This window comes from Trichosurus vulpecula, chromosome 6 (assembly GCF_011100635.1).
Source record: "Trichosurus vulpecula isolate mTriVul1 chromosome 6, mTriVul1.pri, whole genome shotgun sequence".
NCBI lineage: Eukaryota > Metazoa > Chordata > Mammalia > Diprotodontia > Phalangeridae > Trichosurus > Trichosurus vulpecula.
In genome coordinates, this window is record NC_050578.1 from 259,842,187 (window position 1) to 259,860,392 (window position 18,206).

The 18,206-nt window shown below is 38.3% G+C and overlaps 2 protein-coding genes across 2 annotated transcripts; one reads left to right on the forward strand and one right to left on the reverse strand.

Moving 5' to 3' along the window:
- Nucleotides 1-1,057: 1,057 nt before the first annotated feature.
- LOC118853458 (olfactory receptor 4B1-like) lies at nucleotides 1,058-1,987 on the forward strand. Its single transcript, XM_036763565.1, has one exon. It carries the CDS (start codon nucleotides 1,058-1,060, stop codon nucleotides 1,985-1,987), a length of 930 nt encoding a protein of 309 aa, XP_036619460.1.
- Nucleotides 1,988-10,627: 8,640 nt separating this feature from the next.
- LOC118853459 (olfactory receptor 4X2-like) lies at nucleotides 10,628-11,557 on the reverse strand. Its single transcript, XM_036763566.1, has one exon. The coding sequence runs from the start codon at nucleotides 11,555-11,557 to the stop codon at nucleotides 10,628-10,630; it is 930 nt and encodes a 309-aa protein (XP_036619461.1).
- Nucleotides 11,558-18,206: the final 6,649 nt, after the last annotated feature.

Here is an 18,206-nt window from a genome sequence, read left to right on the forward strand (position 1 = left end):
CTTTAACAGGTTATTGAAGAGTCCCACTGAGGAGGGTTTTCTCTTTCAATCTTTTTGCAGTCCAGGTAACTTTTCCATTTTTGTTGCCATATCATTGAGTGTCCATATATTTATTCAGTGTGATATGATGGAAAGAACACTGGCTTTGATGTCAGAAGCTGCTTGAGTTCAAGGTCAGCCTTCAGAAGTCACCAGGTGTGTGACTTCTCTAAATTTCACCTTACTCATAGATTTCATCCTTTGATTTCATAGGTCTAATGTTCCTGACACAACCAAGGTACTTAATAAATGTTTATTGCTTCATTGAGATATAAAATAGACAAATTAATACTTTAGTAATTCATAATGAGTTACTTGTAGTAACTCATAAGGTTGTTTTGAAGATCAAACAAGATAGTGTGTGCAATATATTTTGCAAACCAATTTCTAAACAAAGTCATTTTTAATAGTGACTATTATTTTTTATCCATATACTTTTCATTCTCACTGGTCTCTTTATTTTTTTGGTCCTCACCATGGTTTCTTTAAATATATAAATTGCTTTTGTTTCTTTTTTATTATTTCCTGATTCAAATTCAACTTTTTCATGTTAGTATAACTTTTTAATTTTTATAGTCAGATGAAATATTATAAATTTTATTCACCCTTCTCATTTAGTACTTTGAAGTACCTGACTTTCAAATACCTTAAAAAACTTGCTATATGTTATCTTACCATATTAGAAAGTGAGTTCCTTGAGAGCAGGGACTGTATTGCTATTCTGTTCTAATCCTAGAACTTACCACAGATGTTTTCACGTAGGAAGCACTTAGTAAATACCTTTTCGTCCATCCATCCCTGCATCCACCCATCCATCCATTCATCATCCATCAATCTATGCCTTCATGCATCCATGCATTTATGTATCAATTTATCCATTGATCCATCCATCCATCCATCCATTCATCCATCCATCCATCCATTTGTTGTCCTTGTTGCAGGAAACCATCTTAATAGCTTCTGTTTTATTTCAGGGCTATTGAACTTCTTTAGAGTTGATATGACATGATTGGATTCCATGGCTGTTACAAACAATGTGACCCAGTTTATATTCACAGGACTCTTCCAGGATCGAGAAGCACAGATAGTTTCTTTTGTGGTGTTTCTTCCTGTGTACATGGCCACAATGTTGGGCAATGGCCTCATCATCTTAACTGTCAACACTAGCAAGAGCCTGAGCTCCCCCATGTACTTCTTTCTTAGCCACCTGTCCTTAGTAGAGATCTGTTACTCCTCTACTACTGTTCCTAAGTTCATTTCTGGCCTGTTGGTTGAAAATAAAACCATCTCTTTTGATGGCTGCATGACTCAGATCTTTTTCTTCCATTTCTTTGGAGTTGCTGAGATCCTCCTGCTCACAGTGATGGCCTATGACCGGTATGTGGCCATCTGTAAACCTCTGCACTACATGACCCTCATGAGCCGTCCTGTGTGTCATGTGCTGGTGTTTAGCTCCTGGCTAGGGGGCGTGTTCCACTCTGTGGTTCAGCTTCTAGTCACTGTGCAATTGCCCTTCTGTGGTCCCCATGTGATTGACCATTACTTCTGTGACCTCCATCCGTTGTTCAAGCTTGCCTGTACTGATACTTTTGTCGCAGGAATTATTGTGTTTGCCAGTGGTGGTTTAATCGGTGTGATTTTATTTGTCTTTTTAATTTCTTCTTATGTTGTCATCTTGGTTCACTTGAGAAACCAGTCAGCAGAGGGGAGACGCAAGGCCCTCTCCACCTGTGCCTCCCACATCACTGTTGTCATTTTATTCTTTGGTCCTGCAATCTTTCTGTACTTGCGGCCCTCTTCCACCTTCAGTGAAGACAAACATGTGGCTGTGTTCTACACAATGATTACTCCAATGTTGAACCCCATTATTTATACCTTGAGAAATGCAGAAGTGAAGATTGCTGTGAAGATGTTGTGGAGGAAGAAAGTAAGCTTGGGAGGGGAATGAAGATGTGTATATAAAAATGAATTGTGACTTTGGTGGTAGTGATTATTTTGAATTTGATTCTGGAGTTGCTACAGAAGAAGCAGAAACAAACTTATGCAAGGAATTTGTCTGCATCTTTATAAGCATCATGTGTGAACCTAGATATGGTAACAGAGAGTTGGGTTTAGAGTCAAAGTCTCTTCTTTTGAGTCCTGACCAAAACCAGGACTGCTTGAGTGACCCAGCGTCATCCATGTAACCTCTCTGAGTTTTGATCTTATCACCTATAAGATAGTGACGTTGGGCAAGATGGTCATTTCCAGGTCTAAATCTAGGCTTGACCTCTCAATCATTCAACAAACAAACATTTATGACAAGTCTACTCTGTGCCATTCATCATCCAGGAAGCTAAGACGGAAAGACCAAAATTCACTTTGTGCATACATATTTAGAGAGAAGTAAATAGCAGTCATAAAAATAAATGCAGGCCCTGAAGTTGTCACTAACCTAAAGTGGTTAGGAATCAGGATACCTCCCTCCCTTTGTAGTGTTGCAGTGAGAGCAGAATTTCACTGATTGATGTTTGAATTTCATGCAATGTTGTAGGAAGAGGGCAACTACCTTCTACTCTAGGGTAGTCTTACATGTAGAGGAAACACAGAAACTCTACAAGTCCCCACCTTTTCCCCCAAAGATGTACTTTTTTATTCTTTTCCTGATGACTAGACTTCTTTCATCAATATATTTTTTTAAAAAATTCTCTTTATAATTATTTACAATTATCAGCAAACATATATTTCAATATTATAAGAAAAAGAAAGATAATTGCATAAGAAAATGTGGACTTCCATTATGTAGAATTATTCTTTAATGTATATATTTAAAAATTTCATAATAGAAATTAAATATACACATATACAGTTTAACAAGTTGGTAGCAGCACTGCTTTATTTTTGTATTTTCTGTATTAATTTGTGCTTTCTTTTGTGCATCTTGAAAATTTTTTATGTTCATTGTTTCTTCATATTTATCACTACCCATAAAATCCTTTCCCCTAAATAAGAATCAAAATATTGATTTGTTTTGCTTGAGTACTCATTTTTGTTACACAAGAGTTTCATTTCTGGAACTTATTTTTCCTTCCTTAAGATGAAGGGGCTGTCACACCAGGGCCAGTGAGTCAATGACCAAAAGCAGAAGTCAGTACATCAAAGGAACTTTGGAGCCTTGGACATATCAATGACCGACATAATCACATCCTGGAATACACTCGGGCCATGGAATCTTTCATGACCAGATGTTCTTAACACTTTAACCTTTGTTCAATGATAGTTTATACAATGAATTCCTTATTAGATGTCTATATTTTTAACATTGGGCTGTCTTTTAATTTCTGAAATTATGCCATTAAATATACATGAAACTAAATGTGACCCTTCTCTACAAGTCTGTTTGTTGTGAGACACTGGTAACAAAGCTCCATTCTCCCGCAGATATTAAACCTAATTATATATAATATTTAATATATAATAGTACATATTATATTATAATACTAATAATATGTTATCATATAATATATTTATAATATATAATAAAATGGGGTTCAACACTTCCCCCCAATGAAGTCAATAAATTAAAAAACAACTTCCATTTTATAAAATATATTTGTTTTAACATATAAACCTTGAAATGCTTACAAGAGCAAGAACATACATTTAAAGGTGTTATTTTTAAAAACAATGGTCCACTCTTTAAAACATCATTCTGTTCGGAAAGGTGACACCTAAAATGGCATCTCAGTAGTCTAAATTTCCCCTCTCAGCCAATTCCAAGTAAAAATGGCTGCATTTGAAAGCCAAAATGAGATTTCCAGGTGTTCATCTCACCAGGTCTTACTCATATTTTCACCTTGTAGTTTTTTCCACTTAATGTATCTGCCGCAAATCTGCCCCAGTACCAATGTGTCTAGAGTCACATTTCAGCTGAATGGGTCAATGATAATACTTGGGAGATTTGGTGAGCTCTCCCAGAGCCACTGTGCTGCAGTCTGAAATATGCTTTGGTCAGTCAACTAAAGATATGTTTAAAGAAAAAGAAGAGAGAGGCTATTTTGAGAACCAGTCTTCCGACCTTAAGTATCCTATATTTTTACATAAGGATTTCAGAATGGCAGATTGTTTCTTGTCCTTGGATCTCAGCCTAGTAAACTGGAGATGATCTCAAGCATCCCATGCAACTCAAACATTGTGAGTCTACAGTGAGCCCAAATGTGGGCCCTATTTTCAGCAGAATGTTGTTTGGAATATTTCAGCCTAGAAAAGAGATTCCTTGTGATGTAATAACTTCCAATGAAATAATTAATGCTTTGACAACCTCCTAAGTTAAAATACTTTCTGATTGTCAGACATATTAAATTGTTTTGCTCTTAGAACTGAATGCTGTACCACCCCACTTCGAGGCATACACCAGAGGAGATTAAATTTAGAAATATCTTATATACACCACAATAGTCATCCCAGCACTTTTTGTGTCAGCAAATAATTGGAAGTAAATTTGATGTCCAACAATTAGGGAATGTATATACAAGTTGTCATCACATGAATGTAATAGAATGTTATTGTGCTGAAAGACTATGAAGAATACAGAGAAGTATGGGAAGGCTTATATGAACTGATACAAGGTAAAGCAAGAAGAACCAGGAAAAGAATAAGCACCACAACGACCATAACGTAAGGAGAGTGAACAATACATTGAAGATTTCTCTTTATTTTTTTTTAAAAAAAATCTTTGCTGTAAGAGACAGCTCTTTTGAGTAAAGAGAAATAAAGTAGTCAGAAATAAAGGCAAGGGAAAAACAAAAGATCAATTAAAATAAGAAAAACAAAAGGATCATGTGCTTTAGAAATGCCAAATGTGATACCTGAGTAGCCAGCTATTGCTAAAAACCCTGCCCCCAGCCCCTAATTGCAAACTCCAGTCTGCATATAAAAAACAGACTGAGTTCCTGCCGTTTGGCAAGGGGCCTGGGCCCCTAAGACTCTTTTAAGGAATGTGAGCTAATTGCCAGGTAAAAGGTCTAATGCCTAACGACCTTCCTCTGGCAGAGTGGGCTCAGAGATGCCTCTATCTTATGTCAACAGACTGAGCTAAAACATCTCTTGGTCTGTCCATGGCCATTAAGGATGGAAGCCTTGGCTCTAGACATTATCTTGAATTATATGACTTTTACCATATCTTGAGCCTTCCTAGCTTCAAGAGTTATGGCAAAAGTTGGAGACAGAGATCCTGGGTTGTAATTCCAATTGACACTTTGTCAACTATCTGATATGTTGTATTTACAATCTATTCAGGAGGTTCCTCTAATGTATCATGGTCATAAAAAGTGAAATAACACAGGCTTGCTGAGTCTGCAAAATAACATATGTAAACTTCAAGAGATAATTAAGCACCGAATCCTGTATTATCTATATAAACTACCCTCTCGCTTCAAACGTGGTCATTTGATTTGGGAATTTCCCCGAATGACCGCTGGCTAATAAACTTCTCCATTCAAAACTTATACTCTGTGGCGTGTCTCACTTGCTTCTGGTATAACAAAAAATATGTGAAGAAGTCTTTAGGCATTTTAAAATTTTTTATAAATTACCCCTAACTAATAATACTTTACACATTGATAGCTTACACAATCATTAAACAGAGACTGAGGTTACTATTTAAAGTTGTGACCACTGCTACCACCTTGTTACCTCCCTGAGATGGTACTGCTGTAGAAAGCAATCCCACCATCTCCTTAGGTAATCTATTTCATTTTTGAACAGCTGTATTTATTAGGCAGCTTTTTCTTTATATCAAGCCTAAATCCACATCTCTGCGACTTCCATGTTTTGCATTTCATGTACATTGCCTTTGTCCATGGACAAACAGATCAAAAATCCCTCTTCTATAATTCTACTACCTACCTGACAGAGGTACTACAAGAAAACTTTTGAAACTATAATGTTTAATGTGAATGGGAGTCTTAACAATTATTACTGACTTGACAAGTTCATCCAGAATACTAAATTCTCGTGATCAAAGATTTAGGCTCGGATGGGAACTTAGATGCCATCCAGCTGAATTCCTTCATTTTTCAGATGAGGAAACTGAGACCCAAGGGGTTTAAGTGATAGATCACACAGGCAGGAAGCAGAGACCTGGCGACTTCAATCCAGAACCTTTGATTCTAAATCCAATACTCTCTGACTTGCCCCATGTTATAAATGAGGAATCTATGACTAGAAAAGAAAGTCCCTTTCTAAGATTCAGAGAACTGAATAAAGATAATACAATACCTTTAGTTTAAACTAAGTGTGTTTTTTAAAATTTCCCAAGTCACCCCCCTATAGTTTTTCCCAATACATGATTCAGTGATTAGAGTCTTATAAAAATGGCAACCTCCCAACAGATTAATGAATTCTCTCTGCTACATGTTTTCTCTATGTTGCTTTGGCTCCTATCTTTAAGTATACACAGAGGAGCAATTTTTTTAACAATGCAGAATGGGAAATTCACAGGACAGATACTGAAGTGAATCAAAAATTTGGGATTTCATCAGTGTAGGGACCTCCCTCCCACCAATCACACTCCAGTCCTATTCTTTAGTAGATGGTCTTCATGGCCTGTTCTCCATCCCATGGTATGCATTTCCCAACCTTCTGGAAATACATATTTCTACAATTAGTGAGGCTTGTCCTTAGATGGAATATATCCATTACTGAGCCCATATGCTAAACTTTTCTAGCTTGGTAGGATCTATTCTCCACTGGCATGTTTGATAAGAAAGAACTAATGATTTCCTCCTGCCTGAGATGAGGAATTGGAGTAAGATTCTGACTTTGCATGGGTGCATCTGAATACAATCCTCAGGCTACTGATTTGTCATCACTTTCAATACAATATCAGCCCATTACCTATACTTGTCATCTATCTGAGGCTCCCTATGACATTACTTTATTACAAGTCATCATTAACAATGTGCCTTGCCTCCTCAAACCTACCACACCCTAGTCTTTATATTAACCCTTGTCTTTCTATTAACCCTTGAATTCCCCCAAATTTGATTTTTTTTTCTCATTCTGATTTCAGTGGATCCAGGATATCAATGATATGCATGATCCAGTGTGGATTGAATGGTGGATATAGTGGTCATAATGGATTTGGAGTCACAATATCTGGGTTCAGATCCTTGTTCTGCCACTTATACATTACTTGTGTGATGTTAGGCAAGTCACCTAACCACCCTGAACTTCAGTTTCATTATCAGTAAAATTAAAGATTTGGACATCATGATAAAAATTATGAAGTATAAAAAAGACATTTTAATTTTTTCCTCTTTGTAAGGCATGATGACACAAGAGGCCTGCTTGAATTTCCCTGCTTCTTATTGTACCTGTAAGCAACCTCAAGACTTTGAATAACCCTGTCCATTTGGGTTTGTTGTGCCGAAAAAAGCAAGTATGACCAGGATATAAATTTAGATGTGGATTTATTCAAATGCGCGACTGTTCTGAGTAATTACTCAAATTGAACAGCCCTGAGCAAGGGAAGAGAAAGAGTACTTAAAGGGAAAGAATACAATTTGATTTCCATGGAGATGGGAACATAAACAGTGGGACAAGCTGAGGCAGGTATTTCCATGGAGAAGGGAACACAAACAGTGGGATCCGTGGAGATGGGAGTAAAAACAGTGGGGTGAGCTGGGGCAAGATGGAGAAAGTGGAGGGGGGGCAGGGCATAACAGGTTCAGATGTTCATGTGGGTTGCACAAAAATGAAGGAAAAGTGGTATATTTTCTCAAACTTCTAGGCTCATGGAAAATGCTAGAAAAGAGTGGAGAGCAGACAATGTGACAGCTAGCACTTACATAGTGATTTAAGATTTGCAGAGTACTTTATCTGTATCATTTCATTTGATCCTCAAAACAAACCTGCGAGGTAGGTGCTATTTTCATTCCTAATTTTACAGATAAGGAAACTGAGTCTGAGAGCAGTGGCTTGCCCAGGTTCATATAGCTTGTGTTTAAGACAGGATTTGAACTCAGGTCCAATACTCCATCTACCGTACTAGCTACATACTTTAGTTAAGTATTTGAAAACTGAAGATTAGAGGATATCATTCTATGAATTCTTCTTAATCTAATTCATCATGCAGTGATGAGGATGAGAGAGTCATATTTGTGTTTCTGATTGCTGACTAAACTCTTATGAGGTACAGAGATCAATAAGATCCATAGAACAAAGGAGAGGCTTGAGATTGGAGGCATGACTATAAAATACAAAGGCTTTACCAGGCTCCAGGAGAAGGCTTGCTATTTTCCAGGTTTCCACTTTTTCCTTGACCCTTTATAGGAGTACTCTTTGTTTTCTCTGACCTACAAATAGACTTTTACTTGTTGGAGCCTTTGAAGCTCATTTACAAGAAGAGTGGGGATAATACAATGAGTGGCATTGTGTGGGACGAGTGAAGACCTCTCATAAAAGGGAACAAATTAAATAAATAGAAATAAGTAGGATAGTGAGTCCCATTTCTCTACTTAGATATTTTCCCCTCCACAAGCTTAGCTAGTGACCGTAGGCCCCCGAGGTTAAGAACAGGTCCTGTGTATTTACCTAATGGCGAGAGGCCTGGAAGAAAGAAGGGTTGAGGTGAATAAGTCAGCAACTATAAAATTCTCTGAGGATAAGGATAGGACACAGGACACTCACCCCCTGTACATTGACCCCAAGATAAGAGAACCTCTGTTTGGGGAAGAATGGATGGAAAGCCGAAAAGCCAGGTGCAATATAGATGTGCAGGATTAGGTAACTAACAACTAATTCCTGCCTGTCACCGATAACCGAACTGTTTGTTTAATCGTCATTGTCATTTAAGACAGATTTACTACCTTGAGATTGATAGTAGAATGAAGCAAGAATGGTGGGAAGTTTATGACTGTGGCCTGCTTGTAAAAATAACTATACTGTTTGCCCCTGGGTAGATTTATCGCGTCTAGATTGTACCCTCAAAGCTTACGTCTGCAAGCTGAGAGGAAGGAGGTTGGGAGGGGGAATTGCGATTAGGGACCTATATAAACACCCCAATTTTCTGTGTCCAGTGCGCTCTGACACTGAGAGGACCCCCAAGTCCTCTCGATGTCCGGGTGGCCCTTTCCTGCAGGATCGTAATAAATTTTCCTTTCTACTTTCACCTTGAGATGCCTCTGTTGTTAATTTTTGGATTCGTAAAATCCATCCCACACAGCATCATCTAATGAGTTGAGTTTCTCCCATTGGTTAGAGATATAACAGATCCTTTGAGTGTATACAGGATGTAGCCTTTTCTATCATACCTCTAACACAAGAAAAACAATTACATTCCATGGTATAAAATCTTTTATTGGTATCTTTTCTCTTTGCATTCCCTTCATTTCTCATTTTTTCTCAGCTTCCCCACCTGGAGAGCCATTTCTCATAACAAAGAATGAAAAAGAAAGAAAAAACATCAGATGAGCAGAACTAAGCAAGACATCAAGCAAGTCTCCCAGCACATGCAGTATATCATCCCCTTTATCCCTCGATTCTTTAAAGCAGGGAGGAAGGTGCCTTCTCCAGGCTCTTCTTCAGGGCTACGTTTGATCCTTATAGTCACAAAGGGTTCAGTTTGAAGCTATTTTGGCTGATGTTCTTCCATTTACACAACTATAATCATTGGGTATACCATTTTCCAAGTTCTTATTTCTCTTTGAATCAGTTCATAGTCTTCCTGCAACTTTTATTGCACTTTTCAAAGCTTTTATATATAATTCCATTTGATCTTCACAATAAAATGTGTGTGTGTGTGTGTGTGTGTGTGTGTGTGTGTGCCATTTTACAGATGAAGGGAGTGGGATCTAGGGAGGTTAAGTGATTTGCCTAACTCCATACATTCAATAAACTAGATCAGAGTTGTCCAAAGTGCAGCCCGTGGGCCCACAGAGTGATTTTATGAGGCCCACCTGTGTTTACTATGGGCTTGGAAATTGATATAAATGCTTTAACTAAAGCATTTGTGTCAATTTTTGTGTTTGTGGTGGACACAGGCAGGCCTCATGGGGGCACACGGCCTGTGTTTTGGACAGCCCTGACCTAAATGATCACCCTACTCAGTAGACTTTACTGGAACCAGAATATTCAAGAAAATTGATACTAGTACAAGTAGTGTTAAGTACACACACAACTTCATGTAAGTTTAGAGGCACTTGACATGGTAGAGAAGCAGCCTCAGAGTCAGGAATATGTAATTTCAAGTGTCATCTTGGATATATCCTGACTTTTGACTCTGAGAAAGTCAATCAAACTTTCAACTGCCCTATTGGAGGAGGTGTCCATATCAATCATGCTCTCCATTGAAGAATGCAGCGGTGCAGACCAAAATATAAAACAAACAGCAACAACAACACAACAAACCCCAACTAGTCATGACATACAGAGGATGAAATTGTGATGGAAACAATAAAGAACAGGAAGGCAGATACTTTATTTAAAGCATTTCTAGAAGGTTATTGTTAGGAACTGCTATCTAGTGCTCTGAATTCACGCTACCTTTTCCACTTCCTCCCATTCTGATTCAGGAGAAGGTAATTCTACAGGTCCTATTTCACCTCCTTCATTTCTCATCTTGTTTCAGTGCCCTGACCCACAGCTTCCTCATGGCATTCTTCACTTCAGCATTTCTCAAGGAGTAGATCACTGGATTCAGAAGAGGAGTGATGATTGTATAGAATACGGCCACCATTTTGTCAACAGAAAATGTGGTGGTGGGCCTTATATAGATGAAGATGCAGGGCCCAAAGAATAAGACAACCACAGTAATGTGTGAGGCACAGGTGGAGAGGGCCTTTTGACGTCCCTCCTTGCTGTACCCCCTCAGGTGTACCAGGATGACAACATAAGAGGTAAGGAGAACCCCAAAACTGATCAGTGAAAGGCTTCCACCATTAATCACAATGAGCTGGCCTATTAAGTAAGTGTCAGTGCAGGCAAGTTCTAGCAGAGGGAGCAAGTCACAAAAATAGTGGTCAATCACATTGGGACCACAGAAGGGTAAATGGAACATGAGGAGAATTTGGGCAATTGAGTGGAGGAAGCCACCCATCCAGGCCACCCCCAGCAAGAAGCCACACATCCGCTGGTTCATGATTGTCATATAGTGTAGAGGTTTACATATGGCCACACACCTGTCATAGGCCATCACTGTGAGTAGGAAGATCTCAATACCACCAAAGAAATGAATGAAGAATAGCTGTGTGATACAGCCCTCTAGGGAGATCGTTTTCCTTTCAGCAAGCAAATCCACAATGAGTTTGGGGGATGTGGTGGAGGAATAACAGATCTCCACAAAGGAGAGATTACTGAGGAATAAATACATAGGGGAGCTAAGGCCTTTGCTGGCTTTGATGGTTAACACTATGAGGGAATTCCCCAGCACTATAGCCACATACATAAGCAGAAACACCACAAAGCAAACTCTCTGAACTTCTTGTTTGGGAAAGAGTCCTAGAAAAATGAATTCTGTCACATTGCAGGTCTGTACCATGATTTCAGGGTCAAGGGTCCGGGGACAAGAGTTCTTTGAGACTCATTACTCAATAGTCCAAGCTTTAAATCAGAATTGTGGTCAAAGGCAATCTCACTGATTGTATATAGAATGGCCAGCAGGGTAAGTGCAAGGGCAAATTCATCAGGCAATAAATAAAAACCAAGCCAACCAATGATCGTTAACAATACAGGGTCAGATGGAGTACTGATTTCAGATCCAAAAGCAATGTCATCATTGAGATAGGGGTTGGTCAGGAAGATTCAAGAGAATAAGAAATGAAGAAGAATCAGCCAGAGCTGTAGCACTTGGGAGACTTACTAACTGTACCCTGGTCTATGGCTTTTAATTCTCTTCTCCTGCTCCTTTTGATGGAACTACTGTCCTCTGGTAGTCACAAAGCACAGATGGTTTGCCAGGAGAGGATCCTGTGAAATGGTACAAAAGAAGAAATCCAGTCTTTGAGATTAAATGCCATTGTCATAGAACCAGAGCATTTGGAAGTCACCTCAGGGACCAACTAGTTCAATCCCTTATTTTATGACCAGCAGAAATGAGGCACAGAAAATTCAATTCAGCAAGTATTCCTTAAGGACCTCCTATGTATAATACATTACGCTAGGCAGTAAAGACAGAAAAAAAAACATGAGAAACAAAAAATATTTCTTGCCCTTAAGGAACTTCTGGAGGATTATACATTCACACACATATGTATATGGGGACATACATATACATATATGTGTGTTTGTATGTATAAAATACTTCAATTAACAGGATTTTATTTACTCTCCCATCTATTGTCTCTCGCCTCCAACTGAACAATTAAAAAGAAAAATGAATTCCTTGTAGTGAATTTACATGGTCAAACATAGTCATATTGGCTATGTCAAAAAATGTATACCTTATTCTGCATCTTGAGTCCATCACCTCTCTGGAAGGAAGTATGTAACGTGCTTTGTTGTTGGTCCTCTGGAATCACGGTTTGATATTGCATGGGTCAGAGATCTCAAGTCTTTCAAAGTTGCTTTTCATTATAATGTTGTTATTGTATAAATGTAGTAGGACCTCTTTTATTATGAGATTTGGGATAAACCACATCCACATAAGACTTCATCCAAAGCAATTCAGTTCCCATGTGTACAAGGGGGACCTAGCAAGACGTTACTTTTTCTCACTCTCCTCAAGGTCATGGAACCCCTGGGTTTTTTCAGAGCTGAAAACTCTCTTTGCTTTTACAGAGCCAAGTATAGTTGGGAGAGAACAGTTATATAAACAAATACGTCAACATCTCCATTTAGCCAGGAACACATTGCTGGTGAGATTGAATTCTTGGCGAAGTTAAAACAAAAACAAAGCAACAAACCAGACTCCTCCTAGGTGCTTAATACATGCTTGGTGATTAATTTCCTTCCAGAGCTGAGTAGAAATGATCACACAATACAATTATATGTCAATAGATCTTTTTTGAAAACTTTCCCCTAGCTGATTTCTCTGTCAATCCCCAAAGCCCCAGTGAGAAAAGCCTCTTGGGTCCTGACCATGCAAAACACCTGAAAAAAGTAAAGTGATTCAGGCAATGAAAGGTTGACCTTAAACCTGGCCACTCAGCTTGCTCCACTTCTCCTAATTAGCTACCCAAGAAGCAGCATGGTCTACCCTGCCTGGTGTAACTTCTGACTTCCCGAGCATCTGGAAATTAGAGTTATTTTCTTCCTCTTGATACTCAGTCACTGGGAGTTAATAAGGACTGTTTCTGGTCTCAGCTATGCCTCAGAGGTAAGAAGATTTGCTGAACTCAAGGCTAGTAAGCTTTAGAGTTTTAAGGGACATTACCAAACATGAGGAACCTAAGGCCCAGAGAGGTCAGTCATTAAGTATCTATTAAGCACCTACTATGTTCCAGGAACTGTGCTAAGTGCTCGGATACAATAAAAGGCAAAAGGCAGTCTCTCTTTTCAAGGGGTTCACAGTCTAATGGCTGTAGAGAGAAGCAAGCCAGAGTGCCAGAAGTTGAATACAAGACCTGTAAATTTATAACCAGGGCTATTCTGGAGCTGCCTTGCAGAAGCACAGAATTGAATAGTTACAAGGGAGCACAGTGGCTATTTAGTCTAACCCATCTGAGATGAAGAATCCTTACTAACAATGCCTAACAAGTCTCTGCTTAAAGACCTATGGTGATGGAGAGCCATCCTCAACTGCCTGCCACAGTTGACTATTCTTGTAGATCACTTCAAAGTAGGTATTTCAAACCTGGAATCTTTGGTAACTGTATTTCAATATAATGCAATCCTAATATTTTATTTTTAATAATAATCTTATGTATTTAAAAACATTATTCTGAGAAGCTTTCTATAGCCTTCAGTAGACTGCCTAAGGGATTTGTGACACACACACACACACACACGCACACACACACACGTCATGAAGAATCCCTTTTCTATATATTTAAGAAGTTTTTCCTGACATCAAACCTTAATTACATTCTTCATCACAGTTGGGCTCATAACACAAATGAGATTCCACCCACTCCAGTGGGAGCTCAGAAAGGCCAAGGGCAGACAAAGAAGAAGAAACAACAAATATAGGTGATTCAGAGGACCAGGCACAGGAAGCTCTTAATTCTTAGTCTCACTTCATATTCTCTACCTTCTCTGAATCACAGAAATCGTGGCTGGAGGAGGGGCAGTTTCAAAATACCTCATATCACATTTTAGCTTAAGGAGCTGTCAGGAAATTTGGAAAAAGTAGATGAGGTGTCTCAGGCTGAATCTATGAACCTATTAACATCTGTAAACCATTTGAATAATCCAAACCAGGAGGGAACATGTCATCCAATCCTCTCATTGCATAGGTTCAATTTAATTCCACAACTGACTAAGTACCTGTTGTGTTGAAGATGCTGCTATATTAGGGGCCAGGAAGACAAAGCAAGGATGAAACAGTCCCTACCATATGGGAGCTTACACTTTACTGAGAGGAAACTGCCCAGAGAAGTGAAAGTCTAAGGTCACATGGGTAGTAAGGTGCAGAGGTTGGATTCTAACCCAGAACTTCTACCTCAAAATGCAGATGATTTGCTACTAAGCCACATAATATAGCCAATGCTACATGAAGCAGCAATTACAGAACAGGTCTCACAACTTCTTTCCTATACCAATAAACAGGAACCAGGGAAACCAGTTTCCTTACTGAGATGTCAGGAAGGCTTAAAATTAATTTCATAGAGAACGAGGATGTTATGTCTGGCTATTAAGTCATTAATAAACCAAGAACTAGAAAAAAGGCTTTAATTAATGTTCTTGGTTATTGTTTCTAGTCAGAGCAGTGGAAAGGGAGTCAATCTCTTCACCTTCCCAGAATCAGATGAACTGAACCACCCGAGTTTTTTCCTTTCCTTTCTCTTAAAAATCCTTCTCAGAGATGTGTGATCTGAGAACACCTGGTCATGTGCAGTGATTTTCTTAGAAGAAAGATCTTTTATAATACTTAAATGTTTAGTTTTTCGACTATTAAATGTTTTTCCCCTCTCATTTTCCATGCAACTAAAAAAGAAAAAAAACATAAAATAAAAATGAAAAATAAACATAGTCAAGTAATATACTTTCTCATGGGAATGAAGGGTCTTAAGAAATAGCTGATACCAGTTAGCTACAAATCAACCCTCCCCAATTTTCTTATTGTCCATATTACCTGCGTTCTGTTGAAAATAGGCTTCCTCTTTTTCTTAGTAAGCAACAGGGAAATTTGCTATGATGCCTGAAGGTTCCAGCTACATATAGAATTGTGAGAAAGTATGTGGATTATGCCAAGACAACTTTTCTTCTTCTCTGAGATCAAAGGTGAGGAGTGAAGGGGAGTTAGTCATCCAACTTTTGGCCCACCTTGTTCTGCAACCCACCAGTCAATTGGATGGTTGGGAAAAGCCTTCTAAACTGAGAAGCCCAGTGTTTATCTGCTGGAAAACTGAATCAGGGAATTGAGGTCCCTGAAGCTTCCTAGTCTCTCCTGTCAGGGGACTTTCCCCAGTAGACTAAACTAAACTCAGAGGTAGGAACCTTTGGCCTGATTGATCAAATAAAAAACCCCTGCCTTTTATCAGGCACCGTTCACATTCTTGTACAAACACAAACACTTGGAGAAAACATAGTAGATATTGCCCTTTAGTCATAAATGAGTGGTGACAGCACACAATCTTCACTGGACACTCTAAATGCTCAAGTTGGTGGGGATTGGGGAGAAGGTACCTTGCAGAGTTTTTATTTCAGGGGTTCCTAACCAATTTGTTTTTTCACAAACCTCTTATGTAATCTGGTAAAGCCCATGGACCCCTTCTCAGAATGTTTTTAAATGAATAAAATACAATTCGTAGCATAACAAAGGAAACCAATTACGTTGAAATAGCAAAATATTAAAAAAAGTTCTTGGACCACAGGTTAAGAACCCCTAGATTAGTCCAACACGGTGATTTTAAATGGAAACCAGTTTCAATAGTCTCTGACATAGAGACTTATGGGACTGTTAGGACATCTTTAATGGAGTTTTGGGACACTCACAGCTTAGCTGTAAACATGGACAAACTGTGATGGCTTGAGGGAAACCATAAGAGAACACAGAGCAAGGACCAAGACAATTTGTTTCTTGAGAAGAATGAGTTTAAATCTTCTCAAGTATTCTTTTTATGTTTCTTTGCAAGGTGAGGCTTGAAAAGAAACACAAAGAGAATTTTTGAGATAAACAAATGTTGGCAACCTGTTTCCAGAATTGAAAAGTTAATACTTGTAGAGACAGAAAGATGACTTTGGCCCTCACCCCGATACATTATAAGTATTTGTACTTTTGTTTGCTACAGTGTTAACGAATTGTATAGACAGTAATTTTAATGGTTCGTTAAGCTTAGGAAGTTAAAATAGAGGCTGCAAAATTAAAACAACTCTGAGGTACCCCCTCATACCTATCAGATTGGCTAATATTATAGAAAAGAAAAATGAGAAATGTTAGAGTGGATGTTGGAGAACTGGGACACTAATGCACTGTTGGTAGAGATGTGAATTGATCCAACTATTCTGTTTTATTTTAGTTTTTTCCTTAATAGTATTTTTTTAAATTACACATAAAGATAGTTTTAAACATTCCTTTTTTGGGGCTAAAATTTTGAGTTCCAAATTTTTCTCCCTCCCTCCCTCTTTGGGATATAGACTTTAATCCCTTTGGGATATAGACTTAGCAGTGGTATTGCTGGGTCCAAGGGTATGCACAATTTGATTGCCTTTTTTCACACTTCCAAATTACTTTCTAGAATGTTTGGATCAATAAAAAGGAGAAAATGACCTTCTTGTACAAAATTTTTTATAGCTGCATTTTTTTGTGGTGGCAAAGAACTGGAAATTGAGAGAATGCCCATCAATTGGGGAATGGCTGAACAAGTTGTGGTATATAAATAATAGAATACTTTTTGATGAGCAGTCAAATTTCAGAAAAACTAGAAAAGATTTACATTAATAGATGCAAAATAAAGGGAGCAGAAACAGTAGAACATTGTACACAGTAACGGAAATATTGTGCGATGAACATATGTGAATGACTTAGTTATTCTCAGCAAAACAATGATGAAAAATGCTATCCACCTCCAGAAAAAGAGCTAGTGGTGTCTGAATGCAGATTGAAGAGTATTATTTTTTACTTTATTTTTCCATGTTTTTTCCTTTTTTTCTTCTTTCACATGACTAATATGGAAATATCTTTTATATGATTGCACATATATAACCTACATCAAATTGCTTACCATCTTAGGGAGGCGGAAAGTGAAGGAGGGAGGGAGAAAAATTTGGAACTTAAAATTAAAAAAAATAAATGTTAAAATTGTCTTTACATTTAATTGGGAAAAAACAGTATTAAAAAGATAGGAGCTAGACCTACAATTTCATTGGTATAGGAAATTCTCAGAAGAGAAGACTTCTTCTACCAGTGAAGGTTGACACCTTCTCTGACCCTTAGAGAGATTAAGAAAATTGTCTATGTTCACAGTCAGTTTATATTTGAGGAGATACTTGAACTCATGCCTTTCTGGTTCTGTGACTGGTTTTCTATTCCCTAAGCCAGGATTCCTATAGGGGTTTGAGGTAGGTGTGTGTGTGTGTGTGTGTGTGTGTGTGTGTGTGTGTGTGTGTGTGAGAGAGAGAGAGAGAGAGAGAGAGAGAGGAAGGGAGAAGGAGAGAGAGAGAGAGAGACATAGAGACAGAGACAGAAAGAGATACTGAGACAGAGAGATGGAGAGTCAGAGATGGAGCCAGAGAGAGACACACACAGAAAAAGAGCCAGGGCTAAAAAGAAAAATTATGGGGAAAGGCTTCTCTATTTCAGTAAGCAGTACTTAATGAACAGGAGTGGGGGCTCAAAGCTAATTGGTTGATTAGTGAGAGAGACTCAACAATTTTAGTAATTTATGAAGAAATATCAAAACATGTCCCTTGATTACCTTAGATGCCAAGAAGAAAATGTATAAGGAAAACAAGTCCTTATTAGGTTCCCAGAGGGTGTGATTTCCTGTTTGAGGAATGGTTGACCCTAAGCCCTGTTTTGTAAAGAGAAGGAGATTGAGACCCAGAGTAGTAAACTGACCTTTTGCAAGGCACACAGAAAGTTAGTG